The sequence below is a fragment of the Mytilus trossulus genome, chromosome 6 (assembly GCF_036588685.1).
Source record: "Mytilus trossulus isolate FHL-02 chromosome 6, PNRI_Mtr1.1.1.hap1, whole genome shotgun sequence".
In the NCBI taxonomy this organism is placed as follows: domain Eukaryota; kingdom Metazoa; phylum Mollusca; class Bivalvia; order Mytilida; family Mytilidae; genus Mytilus; species Mytilus trossulus.
Genome location: NC_086378.1, coordinates 43,328,549 through 43,352,483, shown reverse-complemented (window position 1 = coordinate 43,352,483; position 23,935 = coordinate 43,328,549). Strand labels below are relative to the sequence as shown.

At 31.2% G+C, this 23,935-nt stretch overlaps 1 protein-coding gene across 2 annotated transcripts; it reads left to right on the top strand.

The window, feature by feature from the left end:
- The first annotated feature begins 1,290 nt into the window (after nt 1–1,290).
- Nucleotides 1,291–11,328, top strand: LOC134721393 (zinc finger protein 37-like). Of its 2 annotated transcripts, none has more exons than XM_063584366.1 (3): nt 1,291–1,401; nt 6,284–7,956; nt 10,353–11,328. In XM_063584366.1, the coding sequence occupies exons 2-3, from the start codon at nt 6,314–6,316 to the stop codon at nt 11,296–11,298; spliced, it is 2,589 nt and encodes an 862-aa protein (XP_063440436.1). In that variant the 5' UTR covers nt 1,291–1,401; nt 6,284–6,313; the 3' UTR covers nt 11,299–11,328. The 2 variants fall into 2 exon arrangements, with proteins under 2 accessions (XP_063440436.1, XP_063440435.1); XM_063584365.1 differs by lacking the exon at nt 1,291–1,401 and adding an exon at nt 1,517–1,843.
- The last annotated feature ends 12,607 nt before the right edge of the window (nt 11,329–23,935 follow it).

The following is a 23,935-nucleotide window of genomic DNA, read 5'->3' as shown; positions in this document are numbered from 1 at the left end:
CCTATATGTAGCAAAGACATGTTCTTATTGTTGATTATAAATTTTGTTGTTGGTTTGTTATACCAATTTACAAATGTTTACCTGCCTGAAGGAGCCGACAAAGAATCCCCTCATTTTTGGAAGGATTGGATCTTTCTTAAGGCATTGGCCTCAGGTTAGCAACTAAATCATGTAAATGTATTCACTGCACTGAAATATAGTTCCCTGTAGTTCTCATGTATGTGCATATAATACACATATAAACTGTGAAAAAATGGTATATTTTTGAAGCAGTTCATTTAAGAATGTATGTCATTAAGGTGTGTTCATGTGCAGGCTTTTTTAATTAGACTAAATAATTGAGTATTGATACAATACTAGTATGATTGACAACTGTCATTACCACCAAACAATCAGAGACAAGGTGTACATTTAATTACAATGTCCCACCTCCTAAACTACCAATCAAATTGACCACATTACTTATCATCAACCTCAGTCTTACATAATTATACAGACCCTAATAAACATCTTTGTCAATACACAAATATTTGACCTCGTAATTGAATACACAAATGTATAAATTAGGTGTTTAATATATGAAGATAGATTTATCCATTGCCTCAGTATTACTTTGATCTACACTACACAATGTGATTATGTAAATTGTGTCTGAAAGACAAATGATAAATCAAGGATAAACAAAATCTTAAAAAAAAATGTAATCAGAAAAATATAAATATGAATGTATAAAAGGCATTAAAGAAAGGTCTATAATTGATAAATTTCCAATTATCATCTGTAATTAATAAAAAAAGAATTAGGTTAGTTAATTAGACCGAACTTTTCTGTCTCTTGTGTCCTATTAATATAAAATTCACCCTTCCCATATTTTATTTTCCTCATTTTGACCTTTGATTATTTTTTTTTATTTTTTTTACTCCGTGTTAAAAATAAATAAATCCAAATGATAAATAGGAAATATGAAATGTCAAAATAAACACGAAGAGACAGATTAATCGATCTAAGCCGGTTGTGCGTACAGTTAAAGATTTGTATACATAGTGACACTTTACAAATCATTGGTACAGTGTAGACTAAAATACTAACTGCTTTGATAGGAATACTATAATTTCAATTGTGTTGCAGACTGTTTTTGTGGTGCGTATTGTAATAATATATAAGAAAAGAAAAAGGGGATGGCAATTTTAAACCAGTCAAAATATGACTAGGAGTGTTACCAAGTGGTTCTCGCGCAGGTAGTGCTCCAATAAAGGAGTCAAATACAAATGCAATGTACGAACCAATCAAATTACATGTAACAAATACGTCTTTGATGGATGTAGCCATGAAGTTAAACCTTCAGAAATAATGACTTGACCGAATGAATTAATAATTTAAATTGATATGAAAACATCTAAGGTAAATTATTGTGTATTGAGAATATACACTGCATACATACTATTTTTAAAATTTACTCTAAAACAAAAAATGGGTTGAATGGTGTAGAGAATAGACAACCGGTGTCGGGTCAAATTTATCTCATGTTTGCGTTCCTTCTCGGTTTCTCTACATTATTCTCTATCTTTATAAAATATCAATAATTTTCATCTTTGACGAACATTTTAAACATTCAATTTCAGTGGAAAGGAGAAAGAAAAAAGGGGTTGCCACTGAGCTTGAGGGCCGACACGATATTTTATTGTTGTGAAAGTCTAGATGGAGGTCCGCAAAATTAAAATTCAAAAGGACCTAAGAGCTGTGGTTCCGCTGCCGCAGGTTTTACAAAACTACCTTACAGTAACACACTCTTATTAAAAGTACACAAAAGAGAATAATAAAACAAAATTATGCAGAATAAAAGGTAAAGAATTGATGAATTAAAGAAAACATAGGCCGAAAATAATTTAGGATTATAGTGCTAAAATATAAAGACTAGAGCATAAAGAACAAAATAAAAAAAAAATAGGGAAAATTAAAAAATATACAGCATTAAAGACCCCCACCCCTTTTGTTCCCACCAGACCCTCTTAGAACATGTTATGCATATGTTAAATGTGAATGAAAAAGTATCCAAAGTGAAAAAAATTGGTAATAAAAATTTTACAAAAAATAAAAAAAAAAAGCCTGCCAATTAACATTCATTGTAAATTTTTATTGGACCAGACATTGTGATTTAAAAATCAAATTTATGGTGTTAAATTCCCCAGGTTCTTAACTGCTCTAATAGACATGCATGTTTGACACTTATAAATTCACTTCTCTAGAATTATTTTATAGGGAAGTAGCCTACAATTTTAGCATGTTTAGATTTTTTTTTATTGAATTTAATACTTAGCTGAAATCTTTTATCATATTTAAAAAACAAATATACTTAAAAGTTTACATTTTTATTCAAGTACCTGTCTACCGATAAATTTCAAGATTAGTTTTGGTTAAAATGATAGCAAATTTACAGTTAGATAACTTTCAATGTAATAGATAACTTCTTGTTGAAATGATAGCAAATAACAGTGGTATCTTTCCGTTTAGTTTTTTGTTAATTTCTAGTGTAGTTATAAACCAAACTATATCTTGAAATACCTGAACAAGAATAGGAATTATTATCGTTATTTTGTGCATTTTTCCTTTGATCCTTTTTTGTGATAATTTTCATATCATGCTTTTCACTTGAGATGGAAAAATTATCGCTAGAAACTAAGTAGGCCACGTGGCGTTGCTAACGAAATTGACATTGAAATTGACAACGTCGTCATAGGTAAAATAGCGATAAACAGATTATCATTAGTCATCTCAACTCGATTGCTTTTCTTACTTTCGCTGTACCAGCTCAAGCGAGAAAATCAATCTCGTTGAGATAATCAACGATAATCTATAAATATTATATTGGTGCACTAACATCGTATGAATTAAATGTCAAGCAATATCAACCGAAATTAATCATTTATTCTATGACAAGTTAAATTTTTCCCTATTTTTTTTACCCCTAAAATAGTTTTGAACACAATTATGACTATTTAACATTATGTACAGTTAAATGTGCATAACGTTAAAGTAGTCACAACATTTTGGAGGGGAACATGAAATTTGGAACAATTTTAGAAAGAGAAAATCTGATGTGGCAAAATTGTTCAATTTCAATATACAAATGTATGCAGATTAATACTTCAAGCCAATTTTCCCTCAAGTCATGAAATGACTCCTGTTTTTATTGGAGTTACTGCCCTTAAATGTTGATATTTTTTTTACCCTTTTATGCATTTTTGTCAAGCACTCAGAAAACTACATTGTACATATGCCTAAATGATAGAGACTATAAACACTAAAAATAATCTGCAAAATCATTTACAAGTAAATAAAAAACATTTGTTTCTGCCTTTATTAATTATGGTAAGGACTTCTTTTTTTAGCCATACAGCTCAACATTTTCTTAACTTTTAAAAATATTAAGTCAAGCCTGTTTTTAAGTCATCTTTTGTTAGCCGTCTCATGATTTGATTCATTGATTGACCAGTAATAACTAGTGTTACTTTTTTTAACATGTAAGGATCACAGGCACTTGTCTCAAAAAAAAAATTCCTATATACCTTAATATAACGTATATATAGGAATTTTTTTGTTGAGACAAGTGCCTGTGGTAAGGATGAAGCAATTTTTACATAAAAATATAAAACTGATTTCATTGTCCACTAGAGCTACAGTATCAAACAAACTTAGATTTATTGTTCTTTTTGGACAATCAAAATGCCATGCCATTGACCTCATTTCTAGAAACAATATGTCTTTTGAATAGCCTTTACTGGAAGAATACTCAACATGTTAACAATAATTATAAGATGTACATGCTTTAAAAGAATATACTGTAAATTCAGAAATTATTGCATCATTCAATATTGTGTTTTTTGAAGAATTAACAAAAATGTAAGTTTAATTATTGAGATCAAAGGAAAAGCTTCTTACATGTTCATGATATATTTGTATCATATTTCTATTATTGCGACACTCAATGAGTCACAATATTTGCATTAAATTCAGAAGTTACAGTATTCCTCTGTATCAGTACAACAAAAATATACAAATTCTGACTTTAATCCATAGTTAAAATGTGTAACAACAACAAAAAAGGAAAAATCTGAATGACATAACTAAAAACTAGAAGCTCTAAAGAGCCTGTGTCGCTCACCTGTATTTACTGATGCTTTGGAAATCATGGTAAATAAGGTTTAAATCATAATTTAAAGTATAGCATATCATTAGATACTATAATAATATCTAAGATAATAGCAAAAAACTGCAAAATTTCCATAAAATTACTAACTCAGGGGCAGCAACCCAACAACTGGTTGTCTGATTTGTCTGAAAATTTCAGAGCAGATATATATATCTAAATCTGATGAACATTTTTGCCACCAGTCAGATTTGCTCTAAATGCTTCAGTTTCAGAGATATAAACCAAAAATGCATTTATCCTATGTACTATTTTTAGCCATGTCTGCCATCTTGGTTTCGCATGCCAGGTCATCGGACACATTTTTTAAACTAGATACTCTTATGATGATTGTGGACAAGTTTGTCTTAGTAGTTTCAGAGGAGAGATTTTTGTAAAAGATTACAAAAAATAAAGAAAAAGTGGTTAAAACTGACGTTAAAGGACAATCACTCCTGAAAGGGACAACTGACCATAAAGGGCAATAACTCCTTTTTGACCATTTTACAGTTTATCTCTATCTATAATAATATTCAAGATAATAACCAAAAACGGCAAAATTTCCTTAAAATTACCAATTAAGGGGTAGCAACCCAACAACTTGTTGTCCGATTCATCTAAATATTTCAGGGCAGATAGATGTTGACTTGAAAAACAATTTTAACAGGAGTAAGATTTGCTCTAAATGCTTTGGTTCCAAAGTTATTAGCCAAAATCTATATTTTACCCCTGTGCTCTATTTTTAGCCATGGCTGCCATCTTGATTGGCTGGCTGGGTCAATGGACACATTTTTTAAACTACACAACCCAAAAATGATTGTGGACAAGTTTGGTTAAATTTGCCTAATTAGTTTTAGAGGAGAAGAAATTTACGAAAAATTGTTAAAAATTGACTATAAAGGGCAATAACTCCTTTTTGACCATTTTGATCATGTTGACTTAGTTGTAGATCTTACTTTGCTGAACATAATTGTCTTTCACAGTTTACCTCTATCTATAATAATATTCAAGATAATAACCAAAAACATCAAAATTTCCTAAAAATTACCAATTTAGGGGCAGCAACCCAACAAAGGGTTCTCCGATTCATCTGAAAATTTCAGAGCAGATAGATCTTGACCTAATCAACAATTATACCCCATGTCAGATTGCTCTAAATGCTTTGGTTTCAGGGATAATAGCCAAAATCTACATTTTACCCCTATGTTCTATTTTTAGCAATGGCAACCATCTTGGCTTGGTTGACCTGGTTACCCGACACATTTTTTTAAACTAGATACCCAAATGATGATTGTGGCTAAGTTTGGGGTAATTTGGACCAGTAATTTCAGAGGAGAAGATTTTTGTAAAAGTTAACGTAGACGATCGACGATGGACGCAAAGTGATGAGAAAAGCTCACTTGGACCCTTTGGGCCAAGTGAGCTAAAAACCAAAGCACACGAATAGATTAACAAATTGGCTTTAAGCCTTTATCATCCTTCATTTATTGTGTTATATTTTTTTGGTTTCCATTTTCAAAGTCATTAATGGGATAAGAATATACGATAAATATATATGATAAAAAACATTGTTTCTTGACATTTTACATATTGACAAACATGTTTCATCCCTTAAAACATGTACCAAGGCCAATATAGAAAATACCACATGTATATACATGCACAATGTATAATCTATATAATGTCCATTCATTTCTGTTGTGAAGGGGGTATGGTCAAACCAGCAAGAAATGCAATGTTGATGGTTTCATAAATTACAGAAACAGTAATTAAACACTTCTCACAATTGCCTCTACCTTCATGTATATGACCTAGTTGCACTCTCTCTCTATATATATGTATTCAATGTGATAAAAGTCTTTTCAACTAAAGACTTGTATAGGACTTGAAGATCTTCTTTACGAATGTAACTTGGTAATTTAACAGTGATTAATTACAGCTAGACAATCCATTTTAGATTTGAATAATAAAATTAATACATTGACCTACAATGGTTATCTTTAAAAATTGTTATTTGGATGGAGAGTTGTCTCATTGGCATTCACACCACATCTTCCTTTATCTACCATAATTCATATTATTATATTTCTATTATAGGATTTTATCTGATTAACAACCAAAAAGAAAATGGAGGCCGTCAACATTATGCAAGACACCAACAATTTGGATATAGAGGATTACATGGATGTTGTTACTACTTACAAATGTAGGTTTTGCAGTTTTACAAGCTCAGCGCCTGAAGGAATAAGTGAACACGTCAAACAGATTCATATTCAACAGCCTGTTAAACCAAAAACAGAAACTATACAAATCAACAACAGAAAAATACCTATCAATTCTACTCTTACGGTTGACATGGAAACAGGATGTGTACAAATTCAGCAAAATCCACAATCAGATAGTAAGGTCAAGGTCATATCTGAACAGTCTGCTGCTACAAGCTTTGGTGTGCTAGATACTATTGTTGATCAAACATCAGCCTCTGCTTCACTTCAGTCACATGACAGTGTGACACTAGTAACAGTAGATCAATTAGATGAACAAGTGGCAAATTTTACTGGTGATGATAAAACAGATAATTCTACTTTCAACATAATTTCCATTGGAAACCAGACAATTGAAAATGAGGAAAAAGTTGACACATGCTTGGTGGAAAACTTGTCTGAAACAAATGGTGACGTCAATTGTGATGGAAGTACACAAACAAATGATAACAATCAGACCGATTTCACCTTAGAAGTACAATCATATGAATCCGCAAACTCGCCAAAATCAACTCCACCTATAACCAAAGAGTTGTTCCTATGTGGTCAATGCAGCATTGGTTATAATAGTATTGAAGACTGTAAATCTCATATGGTGGAGGACCATAATATTCAGATTGAAGATCCAACTGTTGGTAACATCAAAATAAGTGTAGGAACTCAGGTGGAAAATACTGGTAAAAAACCAGGCAGGAAGAAAAAATCTGAAACTGTGCCTGTCGCTGAAAATGAAACAATAACAATCCAACCACTATCTGATTCTGATTGGGAAGAAGATAAAGACGATTATTATATAGGTAGTCGTTCACGTAGGAAGATAAGAAGGCCAAAAGCATTAAAAGATGATTATTACCTGCCAAAACGTAAACACATAGACATTGATAAGGAAAAAAGAAGTTATACACACTTGCCAAAAACAATGAAAATGCAGCCTGTTACAGACAAGTATGATGAAAAATGTTCTGTGGTTGGGTGTTACGCTAAGTTTAAAACAAAAGAAAGTTTAGATATTCATCAAAAATGCCATGCTGACAGTGGAACTTCCTTCCTTTGTCCACACTGCTCACATCAATTTCAAAATTGGAGATTGATTCGCTTTCATTTATGGAAAGCACATAAAGTTGACACAGACCTTTTAGAGTGTGATATTTGTCATGACTTTAGAACTGATGCCTTTAGTAAATTGATGATCCACCAAGAAATCCATAGCGAAGAAAAACCCTACACTTGTGATGTATGTGGTAAAGGTTTCCGTCAGTATAGTCAGATGAAAAACCACCAACTTATTCACTCAACAGATGACCAAAATAATGAAAAGTCTAAAGGCAAAAGGCAATGTGATACATGTAAGAGGGTCTTTGCCAACCAGAAATGTTTGTTAAAACATATTGAGGGTGTCCACAGCCAAATTAAACCATACAAATGCATGTATTGTGGATATGCATCATCGAGGAAAGCTATGTTACTATTACATGAAAGAACACACACCAAAGAAAAACCTTTTAAGTAAGTAACATCAACAGAATTATGAGAATGCTTGAAGCATTCAATGGTGATATTTTGTCTGAAACCCTGATTGTATAGTTCATATAGTCTATCAGCAGTTTATAATTAGAATTGACATTTTTTTTCTTCACTGGTCATACAAAATGCAAGGGTCAATATTTTATTTCTTTCAAGATGTTCTCTCTCTGTTACTATTATTTGTACAGGTTACTAATTTGTGTGGTTGAGTTATCTCTCTTAGTATAGTTTAATAAAGCTGGGCTCTGCGGAGCATCTGGTCCATTCATTTGTTTATTTTTCAATTTGTGTGAATTAACATAGTTACAGTAAATGCTAATTACTGCACTTTCATACCACAACAAATATTTTATTGGTACATGTATCACTCAAATGTGTATCCATATAACAAAAATAATGAAAAGGAATAATTTTGCATTACCTTTTGAATACTATGACTTTTTAGATATGTAGACATATTAAGACTCATTAGTAGATGTTGATAATATTGGCTTAAAATGCTTGAAATTCTCTCAGATTACTTTTGGAGCAGTTATGAGTTTTGAAATTAGAAAGATCATATCATATGCAACAAGTGTACTAAGTTTCAAGTTGATTGGACTTCAGCTTCATCAAAAAATACTTTGACCAAAAACTTTAACCTGAAACTCCCACTTTCATTTTCTATGTTCAATGGACCATGAAATTGGGGTCAAAAGTCTAATTTGGCTTTAAAATTATAAAGATCATATCATAATGAACATGTGTACTAAGTTTCGAGTTGATAGGACTTCAGCTTCATCAAAAACTACCTTGACCAAAAACTTTAACCTAAAGCGGGACAAACGAACGAACGTACCCACAGACCAGAAAACATAATGCCCATCTACTATTGTAGGTGGGGGCATACAAAATTTAATAAATAACACTCATAATGCTCAGATTGGTTGTCATCGTGCAACATAGTTAATAACACCATATAGAAAAAACATAGAACTCATTTTGTCATAAGACACTGTCAAACATCCATACATACTATCCACACTCATCTGTGTCCACACTTGTATAGTTTAAAAATATATATAATATACTTGGTTTTACACTTTTTTTTTGGCCCTTTATAGCGTGTGGTGTGAGCCAAGGCTCGGTGTTGAAGGCAGTACCTTGACCTATAATATGGTTTACTTTTATAAATTGTTACTTGGATGGAGAGTTGTCTCATTGGGACTCATACCACATCTTCCAATATCTATTTAATGTTATGTATATAAATTGTATATATATAAGTCATATATTTTTATTTATTACCTTTTGAATATAAAAGAACATTGCTATTATACATGTATATATACAGATACATGTATAAAATCTGTCTTTAATACTCATACATGTACATGCAGTTCACTGAAGCTTGTCTCAATTAGTATTTTTTACATAAAACTAAACTTCATGGACATTAATTTAAATTGACACTTAATATGTCTGTTATTTTCAAAATACTATAAAAAATAAAACGATGTGGTATGATTTCGAAAGAGACAACGTTCACTGTACTGCCTTAAGGAATACAAGGTTAAAAAAGTAGGTATTTCCTTGGGAGGAACTCTGGTCTGGGTTTTCCTAGGCTGCATGGGCAGTATCATCAAAAATTGGTAGCACACTGTACTTGCAGGAATACATTACCTGGCAAAATGATTTTACAAGGTCATTTTTGCACATACATGTAGTAAATGTAGATACATGCATGTATACAGTTTAACTCTACATTTTTTGTACTTAGATTATAATTAAAACTATAATTTTGAGGTTTTTCTTCCATTTCAGTGATGAGAGAACCAACTTATCTTGGGTAGTGGCTTATCTTAAAATTATATAGGACTAGGGCAGTTATTGACCTAAATACTTGAAAAATAAATCATGTTCTGTCTGTTACAGCATATCATTAGTATACAAAAAAAATATGACAATAAAGATTAGAACAGCTGTTACGCTTCAAACTATACATGTCACATACATGTATCACATATTTTAGTTTCATATAAATTTATATATAAACATGTATTTGAGGATGAATTTTTTTATATTTTTTCATCCTAAAAATTAAGTTATTTAATACCATTTTAGATAAGGCTTTACCTGTACACCTCCAGGGCCCATATATGAAGGCCTTAACAAATTCTGTACATAGAGGAGTTCTGTAGAAAAATTGAAATATTTTGCCCAAACCAGGCAAGAAAATATATTTTGGGGCAAGGGCATATTTTGCAAATAAAAATTATGCTAGCGATAGACAACTGTACTGTTTGAAAGTACTGATATTATTCATGTTATTTTTAATATTTTATTGATATTGAAATATTTACTGATATTCATATACTCACTGTATTGTATTTTTTCAGGTGTGAAGTCTGCTCTTTTGCCACTGGTGACCATAATTCTCTCAGACGACACTCTATGAGACACACAGGACAAAGACCTTACAGGTGTAATTACTGCCCATACACGTGTATACAAGCAATCTCAATCAAAATGCACATGAAAAACAAACATCCAAATGCTGCAGGAGTTTTCTGTTGTAACGAATGCACGTACAGAACAGTAAATGAACAATTCTTTTTAAATCATATCAAAGACCATGAAAACGGGTTAATTCAGGAAAAAGAACATATCTCTAATACTATTCATGACCAGAGCACCATGCAGATTATGAATGAAAATGGAATTCAACTTCAGGACATAATAGAAATACAACAAAAATCTAACGAATTAGATCAAGATAGGACACCTCTAAATCTTCAAATGCAGGTGCAAACTTTGGAATCTGGTGAAACTCAAATCAGTGCAGAGGATTTTGCTAAAATTTCAAGTTATGAAGACTTAGGTTCTTCTAATATTTCATCCAGTCAGCTAATCACATATGCTCTGAATGCAATAGCACAAAATACCACGTCTGATACTGAGTGCTCTTCTATTCAGATAATAAATGGCATTCAAATCTCTGTCACAACAGCACCTCCTAAAGATGGGGTTACAAATCATTCAATATCATTCCATGTTCCTGTTCAAAATCATTTTCACAGCAGTGGCAGTGAAGTGGTTTTGGAACAAGTTGATCAAATATCAGAGATACCAGTTCAGGCTTTGTCATTTGATGATGTGACTGAATCTGTAGACGAGGAAGGTAATACTCAAGCCAATGAACAACAGGTTATTATGACGTCACAAGGTGAAATTGTCAACTTAGTTTCTACTGCGACTATTGAAGACCTGGCTCAAATCAGTTGTATTGTGAAAGACGGTATAGTGTTTGAAACTAATGGTTCTTTGTCTGAAGCAGCTTCCTAACCCAGATTGAAAATAAATATGAAGAAAGTCTATCAATTTTTTTTTATGCCCCAGCTATAAGCTGAGAGGGCATGTAGTTTTACCCTTGTACATCCATCTGTAAGTTCATCCCAAATTGGTTTCCGTTTTCTAACTTAAGTTTGCCACAACCAAATGCTAAGAAATTTAAACACAATGCTTATTACCACAAAATGCAGATCAAGTTTGAATTTATTGGGTGTCATTTTTATTGTTCTAGAGTTATGCACCTTTACAAAGGAAAAATTGCTGAATATTTTGTTTCCGTTCGTTCCCTTACTTTAGTTTGCCTCAACCAAATGTTATGAAACTGATACAAAATGCTAATAACAACAAAATACAGAATAAATCTGAATTTAATTTTGGTGGTGTCGCTTAAACTATTCTAGAATTATGCCCCTTTACAAATGTTACTGTTCTCTAACTTTAATTTGCCTTAACCACATGTTATGAAACTGATACACAATTGTCATGACCACAAAAATCAGATCAAGTACAAATTTGGATAGCTTCACTTGTATTGTTCTTCAGTTATATCTCTCTATAACTTTATACGATATGCAAGCAAGGGCATCATCTGTGTCCCATGGACATATTCCCTATTTGTTGTATCATTAAACCCTTATCTGAAATATCATTTAAGAGTAATTCACCTATTTCTATGGAGTAAGTCTTTACCAAACTTGTTTAATAGATTTATGAAATTTAAACATTTGTAAACTACTGCTATGAAAATAAGGAGATGTGGTATGATTTCCAATGAGACAACTATCCACCAAAGTTCAAATAAAGTGGATGTTAGCAATTATAGTCTTCAACAATGAGAAAAATGATTTAATTAAGAAAACTAAAAGCCTTATTTAAAACAAAACAGTTTATGAAAAACAAGTATGCTAACAAAACCTTTAAACTGACTTATTGAGAAGGGATATAGTTACGATGCTGTTGTCAAGTCGTCAAAGATTGTATTTTTGGCTTTAATATTGATTCACTTAATATAGGGTCTTTCCATTGGAATTAAACACATTTATTCTAAAACCAGTTGTTGGAATGACACGGGTTATGTTCTTCTCATATATTTCATGATAGTATAATACTAAACCTCGAACAGGAGGGATTGTGCCAGATATTCATATGATGGAAGACATACTCTTTCAATCAGTTTAATTGAGGGTTGCAGCTGGCATGCCAGTAACTGCTAGTAGTCTGTTGTTATTTATGTATTATTGCAGGGTCATTTTGTTTATTTTTCATTTGTTTCATATTCTGACATCGGACTCGGACTTCTCTTAAACTGAGTTTTACTGTGCGTATTGTTGCGTGTTTGTTTTTTTCTCCATTTGCTAGATGTATAGGGGAGGGTTGAGATCTCAAAAATTATGTTTAACCCCGCCGCAATTTTGCGCCTGTCCCAAGTCAGGAGCCTCTGGCCTTTGTTAGTTTTGTATGATTTTTAATTTTAGTTTCTTGTGTATAATTCGGAGTTTAGTATGACGTCCATTACCACTGAACTAGTATACATATTTTTAGGGACCAGCTGAAGGACACCTCCGGGTGCGGGCGTTTCTCGCTACATTGAAGACCCATTGCTCTATTAAAAGTCGGTTTGACTCTTTGATACATTCCCCATTTACATTCTCAATTTTATGATTGAATAAAACAATGACAACCAGTGAACTACATGCTCCTGACTTGGAACAGGCACAAAAAGAATGACGTGCAGTGTTTAACATGTTTGTGAGAGCTTAACCCTCCCCAAACCATTGCCTATATATAGTAACCAAGTGTCGAAACAATGAACATAACATTTTATTAATTTGGTGCGTCTGTAGGTTTTTTTCTGGATTCAGTCTGATTGACCTTCAGAAAAGCTGAAACAGGAAAATTTTAAAGCAAAGGATGTATAAGTACTTAAATATGCGATAAGCTACTTGTATGAAGGGGCAAGGGATTTAACTGTTTTGCTGTTATGGGGCAATTTAATTCTTTGTTATCTGTTATTTTTAAAATATATTTGCTGTTAGCTGTTATTGTCTTATTCTTTGTTAGCTGTTATTGGGCTTTTAGTTTTTTTGTTATCTGTTATTGTGATAATGTATTTGCTGTTAACTGTTATTGAAAATTGGAATGTTAGCATTTTTTTTTGACAGTCAATATTCGGTATAAATTGAAGATCATTGACCATTGGGGTCTATCACTACTAATATGTTTGTCCGTATTCAAAGAAGGATTCAATTCACATATACCCATCACAGAAGTGACTGCGGGTCCAGGACAATTCAAGTATATCTTATGATTATCCTTTGTAATAAATTCCATTTTTTTTATAAATGTGTATTTAGAATTATCTTAATTTTTTGTATGAGAATAATGTTCCTTGTTTCCCCTACGAACATATTAAATCAAAACAATACTTAATATGACAAAAAGGAAAACATATGGCCAGGAATATCTGAAAAGAATCTCAATTAAGGACTAGGTCATAACAACCACTTAACCTTTTATATTATATGGTACATAGACTCAGCTCTGTGATTCTTTTCAAAGCAGAACCAAATGCATTGTACAATGAAAGTTCCAACCATGTACTTGGGTCCGAAGCTGCACATAACTCATTACAAACAAAGATTTATTTCGTTTCAAGCCATTGTTTCCCTACTAAACTATGTATTCTACTTACTAGTACACTTGGTACAATCATGGAAGTAATATTTAAATATTACTTCCATGGTACAATCAAAAACCTGATAAAAAAATTGTTCAAATAAGGCCTTTGAAAATATTTGAATACATTGCTTTTGGAATGTCAAAATTCGTTCGAAGTACTTGATAAATTGCATGCTTATAATTGGTGCTTTTGATTTTTCTACCCTATATACCACTTTGCCTCATAGTCTTATTAAGAAAAATTCACATACCTCATTAAATGGTCATTTAGAAAAAGTCAGAATATTCAAACTCTTTTAGGTCATTTTTTTTATTAGCAACAAAGGGAGCTTCAGTCAATATATATAAACAATACACCAACGTTTCATGAGAACTGCTGAAAGCATTTTTGAGTTATTTTTGAAAACTAGAAAATACCACCTTTTTCTAATGAATAAAATTCCTTAACTCAATAACATAAAATCTAAAATTAATAAAAATCGAAAGGGAGTTTACAACAATAGATAAAAACATTTCAGCGAAGTTTCATGAGAACTGCTGAAAACATTTTTGTGTTAAAATATCTGAAAACTGGAAAATCCCCCCTTTTTAATTAATAAAACCCGTTAACTCGGAAACGTAAAATCTAAAATTTATAAAAATTGAAAGTGACCTCATGATAATAGATATAAACAATTCACCAAAAATTCCTTGCTTTGTGAAAGCATTTTTGAGATATAATCAGAAAACTGAAAAAAACACCAATTTTATTGAATAAAAACCCATTACCCAGAAACTTAAAATCTAAAATTTATAAAAAAAAAACAAAAATAGATATAAACAATTTCCCAAAGTTTAATGCAAATTGGTTAAAGAGTTTTTGAGTTAATGTCCGACATGTTGACAACAGACGGACAACAGTATACCATAATACGTTCCGTAAACGAGCGTATAAAAAATATTATAATATATTGAGTAGTAATTTAAACACATTTTAGATACATAAATTAATACTAAAAACATAATCATAGAAAATGGAATGCATTACAAAGGATTATATCCGTAATAAGAAATACTGATTTGTCAAAGACCGAATTATTTTAATATTTCATTTACTGTTATTTGTTTTTGTCCATTTTAATTCCTTGTTATCTGTTATGAGCCAAATCAATTTGCTGTTTTGCTGTTATTGGGACCCCCCTTGCCCCCTCTTTTATATGAACAATTGGTATAAATAAGATGGTGCCAAATCTATCCAGGATCAGCTTTGCCTTAGTCAGGTGTAACCTTAGTTTCTTAATAATTTCTAAATAATCGAAGGTGAATTTAAGAAAGATATTTTTAAGTCATAGTCACTGACTCCTCACTGAACTGATTAAAAATGATACTTTATGAAACTATCAGTACATTATCAGTAGTTTTAACCTAGTACAAGACATGAAAAATAACACTAATGCCCACCACTTAAGTTCCCTTTTCTGTTTACAGTTGTCAAATGTTATAAAAAATTTGGCCCAGAACTTGGCATTGGTTTTGAAAACTGGTTTTTGTCTCGCTTGACGGAGTCAAAAAGCGAGACATAGGTATGCTGTTGAGTTATGGTCTATTGACTTTGAAATTTTTACTTAGTTTTCATGTATTAGTTTTTGATATGGTCAGTTAATGAGGAATATCTAGTGGTAAGTTAATAATAATTGGTATGCAGTTGTATAAGAATTGGCAGATCTCATTTCCAAGGAGATTATTTGGCCCTGCCCTGCAGTCATGGTCTATTTACTTTAAATCTTTTGCTTAGTTTTCATGTATTAGTTTGTGATTAGGTCGGTTTATGGGGACCTACTACTATGCAGTTGTATAAGCATTGGCAAGTCTCATTTCCAAAGAGATTATTTGGCCCTGCCCCGCAGTCATGGTCTATTTACTTTGATACTTTTGCTTAGTTTTCATGTATTAGTTTGTGATTAGGTCGGTTTATGGGGACCTACTACTAATCAGTTGTATAAGCATTGGCAAGTCTCATTTCCAAAGAGATTATTTGGCCCTGCCCCGCAGTCATGGTCTATTTACTTCGATACTTTTGCTTAGATTTCATGTATTAGTTTGTGATTAGGTCGGTTTATGGGGACCTACTACTATGCAGATGTATAAGCATTGGCAGATCTCATTTCCATGAAGATTATTTGGCGCTGTCCCCTCAGTTTTGGTTTATTGACTTTGAAATTTTGCTCACTTTACATATGAGATTAGTTTGTGTTTAGGTTTGTTTAAAGGGAACTTCATACGATAAGTCGATGGTATTTGGTATGCAGTTGTATTATCATTGGCATATCTCATATCCATGGAGATTGTTTAGCCATGGACCTTCAGTCATGGTTCATTGACTTTGAATATTTGAAAAACATACATGTTAAAATGTTGCTATTTTGATTTCAACATTTGCATTATCAAAATTACCAAAAAGCAAAAAAATATCTCTGTGATAACAGTTAATGTTTCTGTGCCATTTGGTATAATGAGGAGAGTTGTTTCATTCGCAATCATATCACATCTTTCTTTTTTATATTTTATTCAAGCAACACTGGTGAGTGGCAATCTTTTGTAGACAAATTGTGTGTCTAGCATTCAAAATTTAATGCTGGTATATATCTATCTCTGTCCATTACAACTTTCAGTCACAACTTCTTTAGATTAGCCCAATATTGGTAAACAATGCACATGTATTGGAAATATCAATCACATTTTTGTGATTTTCTGTATAACGGTTTATATTGGTAAGCTATATCATATGACACATGTTCAGAGCTGTCACTTATCTCTTTCATATTTACCACATAAATGTGTATACTTTACATTGACAGAATTTGTAAGAAATAACAATCACATTTTGTTATGATATTCTATACCAAACTTCATATACTAGTCGGTACTTTATACCGTGTTACACATGTTCAGGTCTGTAACTTTACTCATTCATATTTTATACCACATAAATGTAAGTACTTTACATTAACACATGTATCAGAAATAACATCACATTTTGTTGTGATATCTTGTGTCAAGCTTCATATAGGTACTATATATATAGCGTGTGACACATGTACAGATCTGTCGCTTATTTCCCTCATATTAACCACATAAATGTGTTTACTTTACATTGGCACATGTATTAGAAATATCAATCACATTTTGTCGTTATATTCTGTGCTAAGCTTCATATTGGTAAGCCATACCATGGCAATAACATTTGATAAAACAAAAGAAATATTTCTAATAGAGAGTTTAATTTAATATTTGTGCGTTGTGCCTCAAAATATAAATAAATAGATGCATTCCATAACCTCCTTCAAAGAGTAATGGTCGTTCAAAAAGTTGTGAATAACATTTCTTACACGATGTGAGGATCTATCTGCATATTCATTTTGTTTTTTTTATTTAGAATACTGAGAAAAAGTAAAAATGTCCTTACTCAAAATATTTGGTTGATCATCAGATTCCAAGTAAGAAGCCGTAATTTAATGCAGTCCTTGTATTTTGGTTATGATAATACTTCTTAATTGCAAAACAAACAAATAACAATTTTAGTTATAGCAATAGAAAGAAAGAACAAACATAAGAAAAGCACATCAATTATAATATATATGTTAAAACAACTCCTTTCCTCAGTTCTAATCGGTGCATTAACTGTTTTGATAAATTATTAAATTGTAATAATCAGACTATTGAAACTAATGGCAATATTAATATTTCTGATGATTTTTTAGATAGGGAAATATTGTTTGAAGAAGTAGTAAATGCAATTGCTAAAAGTAAAAATGGCAAGTCGCCAGGTATTGATCAATTGTCAGTAGAATTATTTAAAAATAATGCATTGATGTTAATTTTGCATAAGTTATTTAATATATGTTTCAAGTATGGAAAAATTCCTTCTGTATGGGGTAAAAGTATTATAACCCCAATTCCTAAGTCTTCAACTTCAGATCCACGAGATCCTTTGTCATATAGGGGGATAACTTTAGCTCCTTGTGCATATAAATTATATTGCAGTATACTGAATGATAGATTAGTGTATTGGTTAGATGATAGAGATATTATTCATGACGAGCAAAATGGCTTCCGTAAAGGTAGAAGTACCATTGACCATCTTAATACATTAACTTCAATTATTGAAACTAGAAAATTGAAAAAATTATCAACATTTACAGCTTTCATAGATTTTAAAAAAGCATATGATACTGTTAGTAGAAAATTATTGTTTACAAAATTAGATGATTTAGGAATAAGTACACATTTTTTATGTACATTGAAAGCTATATATTCACATGTAGAATGTTGTATTAAACTTAATGGCAATATGACAGACTGGTTTAGCGTTAATTCAGGTTTAAAACAAGGATGTGTATTATCACCTATTATGTTCAACATTTTTATTAATAGTTTAATTGATGTAATAAAAGCACTAGACATTGGTGTAGACATTGATGGTGAAAAAGTTGGTATACTTTTATATGCTGATGACATTGTATTTATTGCTGAAAATGAAAATAATTTACAAACTCTATTAGATGTATTAAGTAATTGGTGTGTTACCAATTGCATGAATGTGAACTTAGATAAAACTAATGTTGTTCATTTTAGGAACCCTTCGGTTCAACAAACATCTAAATGTTTTTTGTTAAATAATAATATAGTACAAATAGTATCTTGTTACCAATATTTGGGTCTACTGTTAACAGAATATCTCGATTATAACGAGATGGCTAAAGCTGTGTCAAGGTCTGCAAGTCGAGCTCTAAGTTTATTGATTGTTAAATATAAAGCACATGGTGGGTTTCCAGCACAGTACCTTTACAACATTATTTGATACTCTGGTCTGGCCAGTAATAAGCTACGGTGCATCCATTTGGGGCACTCGTTCTTTTTCTTGTGTCAACGCTGTCCAGAACAGAGCTATCAGGTTTTTTATGGGTGTTGGCAAGTATACGCCAAATGATGCAATTAACGGGGACATGGGCTGGAGACCTCCTAGTGTAAAACAATGGACATGTGTCTTCAGGCATTGGGCAAGATGTAGTTCTATGACTAATGACAGAATGAATTATAAAGTTTTCAAATGGTCACATAAAAATGCTGTAAATAATAAGAAAAACTGGTGTAATAGAGTCATGAAAAAATTTAAAGATTGTAACTTTGATTTGTATACTACAATTGATAATGTGCTGCATAAGAATATTGTTCTACAAATTGAAAATGTTTTATTTAATAAATATATTGTAGAATGGCAAACGAAAATTTTGTCACAGAGTACCGCTAACAAGCTTCGTACTTATAAGCTATACAAGTCACAATATTGCACAGAGTTATATTTAAAACAAAAAATGTCTATTAAATTTAGAAGTGCTTATGCAAAATTTAGATGTGGCGTTGCGCCACTTAAAATAGAAACAGGCCGATATGAGAAAAAGCCAATAAATGAAAGATGTTGTTTTATGTGTAATAACGAAATTGAAGATGAGAAACATGTAATTACGTTATGTCCTTTATATGCAGACCTTCGAAATATATTGTATAATGAAGCAGTGAAACATAACGATCAATTTTATAACTTGTCTTTTGACAAAAAAATTATATTTTTATTCAGTAATGAAGAACTATGTCAGGTAGTTGCTAAAACCTGCTTTAATATTTTATGTAGAAGAACAAATTTTTTATTTGTATAGAGTTGATGATGTATTTTAAATTTTAGATATATATAGTTTTAAAATTGTGTAAAATGTTGTATATAATTAATCCTTTAATATTATTCTCTCATAATTCTTAATAGAATGGCACTTGTATATGTTTTAGTATTTAGAAACCAATAATATTTTACTGTTAGTTTTAATATACAATATGTTTTATATATGTTATCCAATATTTCATGTTATACGCAATGTGTATATGTATATTGGAATGTATAATGTTATTCAAGTGGTGAGACTTTAATAAACTATTGAATCTGCATTATGTTTGCGCGCGTAACCATTACATTAGCGCGCAAAAATCATTACGTTTGCGCACAGCTTTTGAATTTATTTGATATAAACCCAGGTAAACTCGAGTAAATAGTAGACCAATTATGAAATGACAAATGTAACCACACAAGAGACATATTCTTCGGTCTACAATATTTGTTAACTCTTCGCGTTTGATTTTTTTGTCTCATTGTGAGGATTAATAACACGTATATGTATTATTAAAGTGTTAAATTGCATTTTCAAAGTACTTGTATGGTTATCCAGACGCTATTGTTCAACACTCCAAACATTTTCTATGGAGTATGTCTGCATACTTGTTTATTCCAGGTTTATCATTCAAGGTTATAGTACTAAACATCCCACTTTAATTGAGTTTCTAGTTACAATAGCAGCGTACCTTTGTATATATATAAATATTGATAAATTAAGTATTTATAAAATCTATATCATGTAAAATAGCAATTTTTCAAAACATGATTTGCAACTAGCTATAGAAGCCACATATATATAATTATATTTTTGACAATTAATCACCGGACGAGTTCTGTACAATTTAATTCAGACAAAATTTTTAATCGAATCTGAACATAAATCTGTCTAGAGTCATATCAAAATAGTTTCAAAATTGTTTACAAGTAAATAAATAAGATATGGCGACATAATTTCATTATCGACAGAGTTTTCAATTAATACAGAAAAAAGGATTCATATTTCGATGTAAACAACACGTTTTCTGTAAAAGGTAAAATAGCGATAAGCAGATTATCATTGGTCACTCACAACTCGATTGCCGTACTGGCTCAAGCGAGAAAATCAATCTCGTTGAAATGATTAACGATAATCTATAAGTAACACATTACTGAGATAGCACAGATTTTACGAGGTGTAACAAGTAGTTCTTTTTCATCTTCTTTTTCTTTATAACAGTAATGCAAGCAAAGAGTTAAGAACACACAAGCTATATAAATAAATGCCAGTTCATCACTTTAATTCTATGCCCCATTTATGGGCATTATGTTTTCTGGTCTGTGCGTCCGTTCGTCTATCCGTTCGTTCGTCCATCTGTCCCGCTTCAGGTTAAAGTTTTTGGTCGAGGTAGTTTTTGGTGAAGCTGAAGTCCAATCAACTTCAAACTTAAGGAGGCTCGCGGGTTCAAAAATTTTAGCAAAAAAATAAACATGTTTTTTCATTGCAAATTTTATTTATTACACTATTAGTTATTACTTTATGATTTGGTACAAATCAACCAAAGAAATCTATTCGGTTTGGCCTCAGATGATTTTTAAAATATTTATATCATTGAAAAAGCTCAAAATTATCTCCCTTTGGTGCAAAAATGCCATTTTTTGGCATTAAATTGAAATATCTTTTTTAACTCATCAGTGACCTATATTTTTTATTACTGTTTTCAAATAAGCTGTACATAAACTAAATTATTGTAAAATTTAAGCGATTTCTGTAATTTAGTTCTTTTTTTATTTCGATATTACCTCTATTTCTCATATAGTTCAACAGAAAAAAAAGGACATTAACAAAAATGTATGCTTCTTTCGAAGGCAGATTGTGAGCTTAATTGAACGGTGACCCCATTTTTTATTTCATTTTTCTATTAAGTATATGATAAAGTTCATTTATAGAAAAATATAGCGAAATCCTATATTAGAAAAAAAATGATTTATACCCGCGAGCCCCCTTAACTACACATGTTCCCTATGAAAAAGATAGTATGGATGTGGCATCCGTGTACTAGGGACACATTATTTTTTTCTTTTTCTTTTTTTATATATTCTATCAATTTTAAATTAAACAGAAAATCATTTTATAAGTTTAACGCATTTATATGTAGCTAGTCATTCGGTGTGAACCAAGGCTTCGTGTTGAAGGCCGTACTTTGACCTAAAGTATAATGATTTACTTTAATTGTGACTTGGATAGAATGTTGTCACATTGGCACTCTCTACCACATCTTCTTGCATATCTCTAGGAACTTATTTTCACTTATGTAATTTGTGACACAAGTGAAAGATAGAAAAAGGAATATGAAGCCAATGAGAGAACTATCAAGAAGAGTCCAAAATAAGCAATTAAATAGAGAAAGGAAATGGGGAAAGTGTCAAAGAGACAAAAACCCGACCAAAGAGTAAAAAACAGCCGAAGGCCAGCAATGTGTCTTTTATGGTTATATTCTTTATAAAAATAAGTTGTCTTTATGCTGATTTATATTTACGAATGATGCCCTTACACCAATGATAAAATTTAGTAAACGGTCTTCGACACTACACAAACCCAAACCATATAAACACCTTTTTTAATACATATTAAAAAGTTTTATTCCCTAAAAGTTCTTTATAAACAACTAACTTAGTCTTCCAGATAACAGGCATGGGGTTCCTGTTTACAAAATGAACCATGTAGCCAGGGGTAATCGAAGGAAAGAAATGTAGTTCACTTTTTACCTTGGATTTACAATTAGTTCATAAATTTATCAATATAATGTTAGAAGTATAGGCTGCAACCAACAGTTCTTTAACTTAATTTCAACATAGTTAGTAATTAATAAGATATCCTACCAAAAATGTGCATTTACTACGATAACACACACGATAGGCGAACACTTTTATTTTATCGTTTCTATATGTATGTATATATTCATAAAATCTAGTCTTGTACAATAATCCATATTCATTTTACTTTGTCTCCAGTTAATACTATATTTGTTGTCTAAATTTTTATTATCACCGACTTCAATTTTGTCTATTCGATGATGTCAATGCCTTTCAATTGAAGAACACATTTAAGATTATTTTTTAAGTGATGTTTCCTACAGATATTATAATTTTCTTGAGGTGTTTATGCTTTTTGTTATATTTTATTGAGTCCCTAATTTTCGGAATTAATTTGAAAATCTTTTACTTTATTTCATTTTTTTTAACTGTTTTAATCCCGACCACATATTTTCCTAAAGTAAATTGTTTCCAAATATTTCTCCCACTTAACTTGAAATTTTGGAGATGCATCCTTATTTAATAACGTACGAATATATTTGTGTTTCAACTTTGATGGTTTTATTGTTTGGTTGTTAAGGTTCATTATCTCAAGGTAATTTGATATCTTTAATTTCATTTCATTATGCACTGGCTTCTGGTTTCCGCAAGATTTCAAAATATGCACGAAATCTTTATAGGGATTGCCTGTTTAATTTTTAGAAAATTCGGAAATACAATTTCTACAATCAATAAGCTTCCTATAAAGTTCATTACAGCTAAAAAAAAATCTGTGGTTTCTGAATTCCAAATGTTCTTGATAGTTGTGATATCGCTTTAAAAAAAATAATGGTGTATCAGTAATTTATATAAAACTTGCCCAGGTATTTATAATTTTCTGATAAAGTTGTGGTGATTGGTTCATATCTAAAACCATTTAAACTTGAACATTTACATACAAAAAAGATATCATTATATTTTCATCAAATTTCCGATATACTTTGGAATTTTATATGGGACGGAAAAGTGAATCATGTAAATAGAAATGTGCGCATTTTGCATGAAATACAAATGGGATGGGGATGGTAAGTATAGATATGTTTACAAAAAGTAAACAAATAAAATTTTATATCGATTAATGCATGAAGCTCTCAAAAGATTTCGTCTTACTAAAGGTTATTTATATGACAATCGTTGCAAAAGTATGACTTATTCGAAGTACTAAATATTTTCTTTTCCAAGGCATAGATTACCATAGCCGTATATTTGGCACAACTTTTTGGAGTTTTTGGTCGTCAATGCTCTTCAACTTTGTACTTGTTTGGGTTTTATAACTATTGTGATCTGGGCGTCACTAATGAGTCTTATGTAGACGAACGCGCGTCTTGCGTATCAAATTATAAGCTTGGTACATTTGAATAACTATTATGGTTGTTATGTGGGTTGTTTGCAGTGCGGGGAGAGAGGAATATTGTC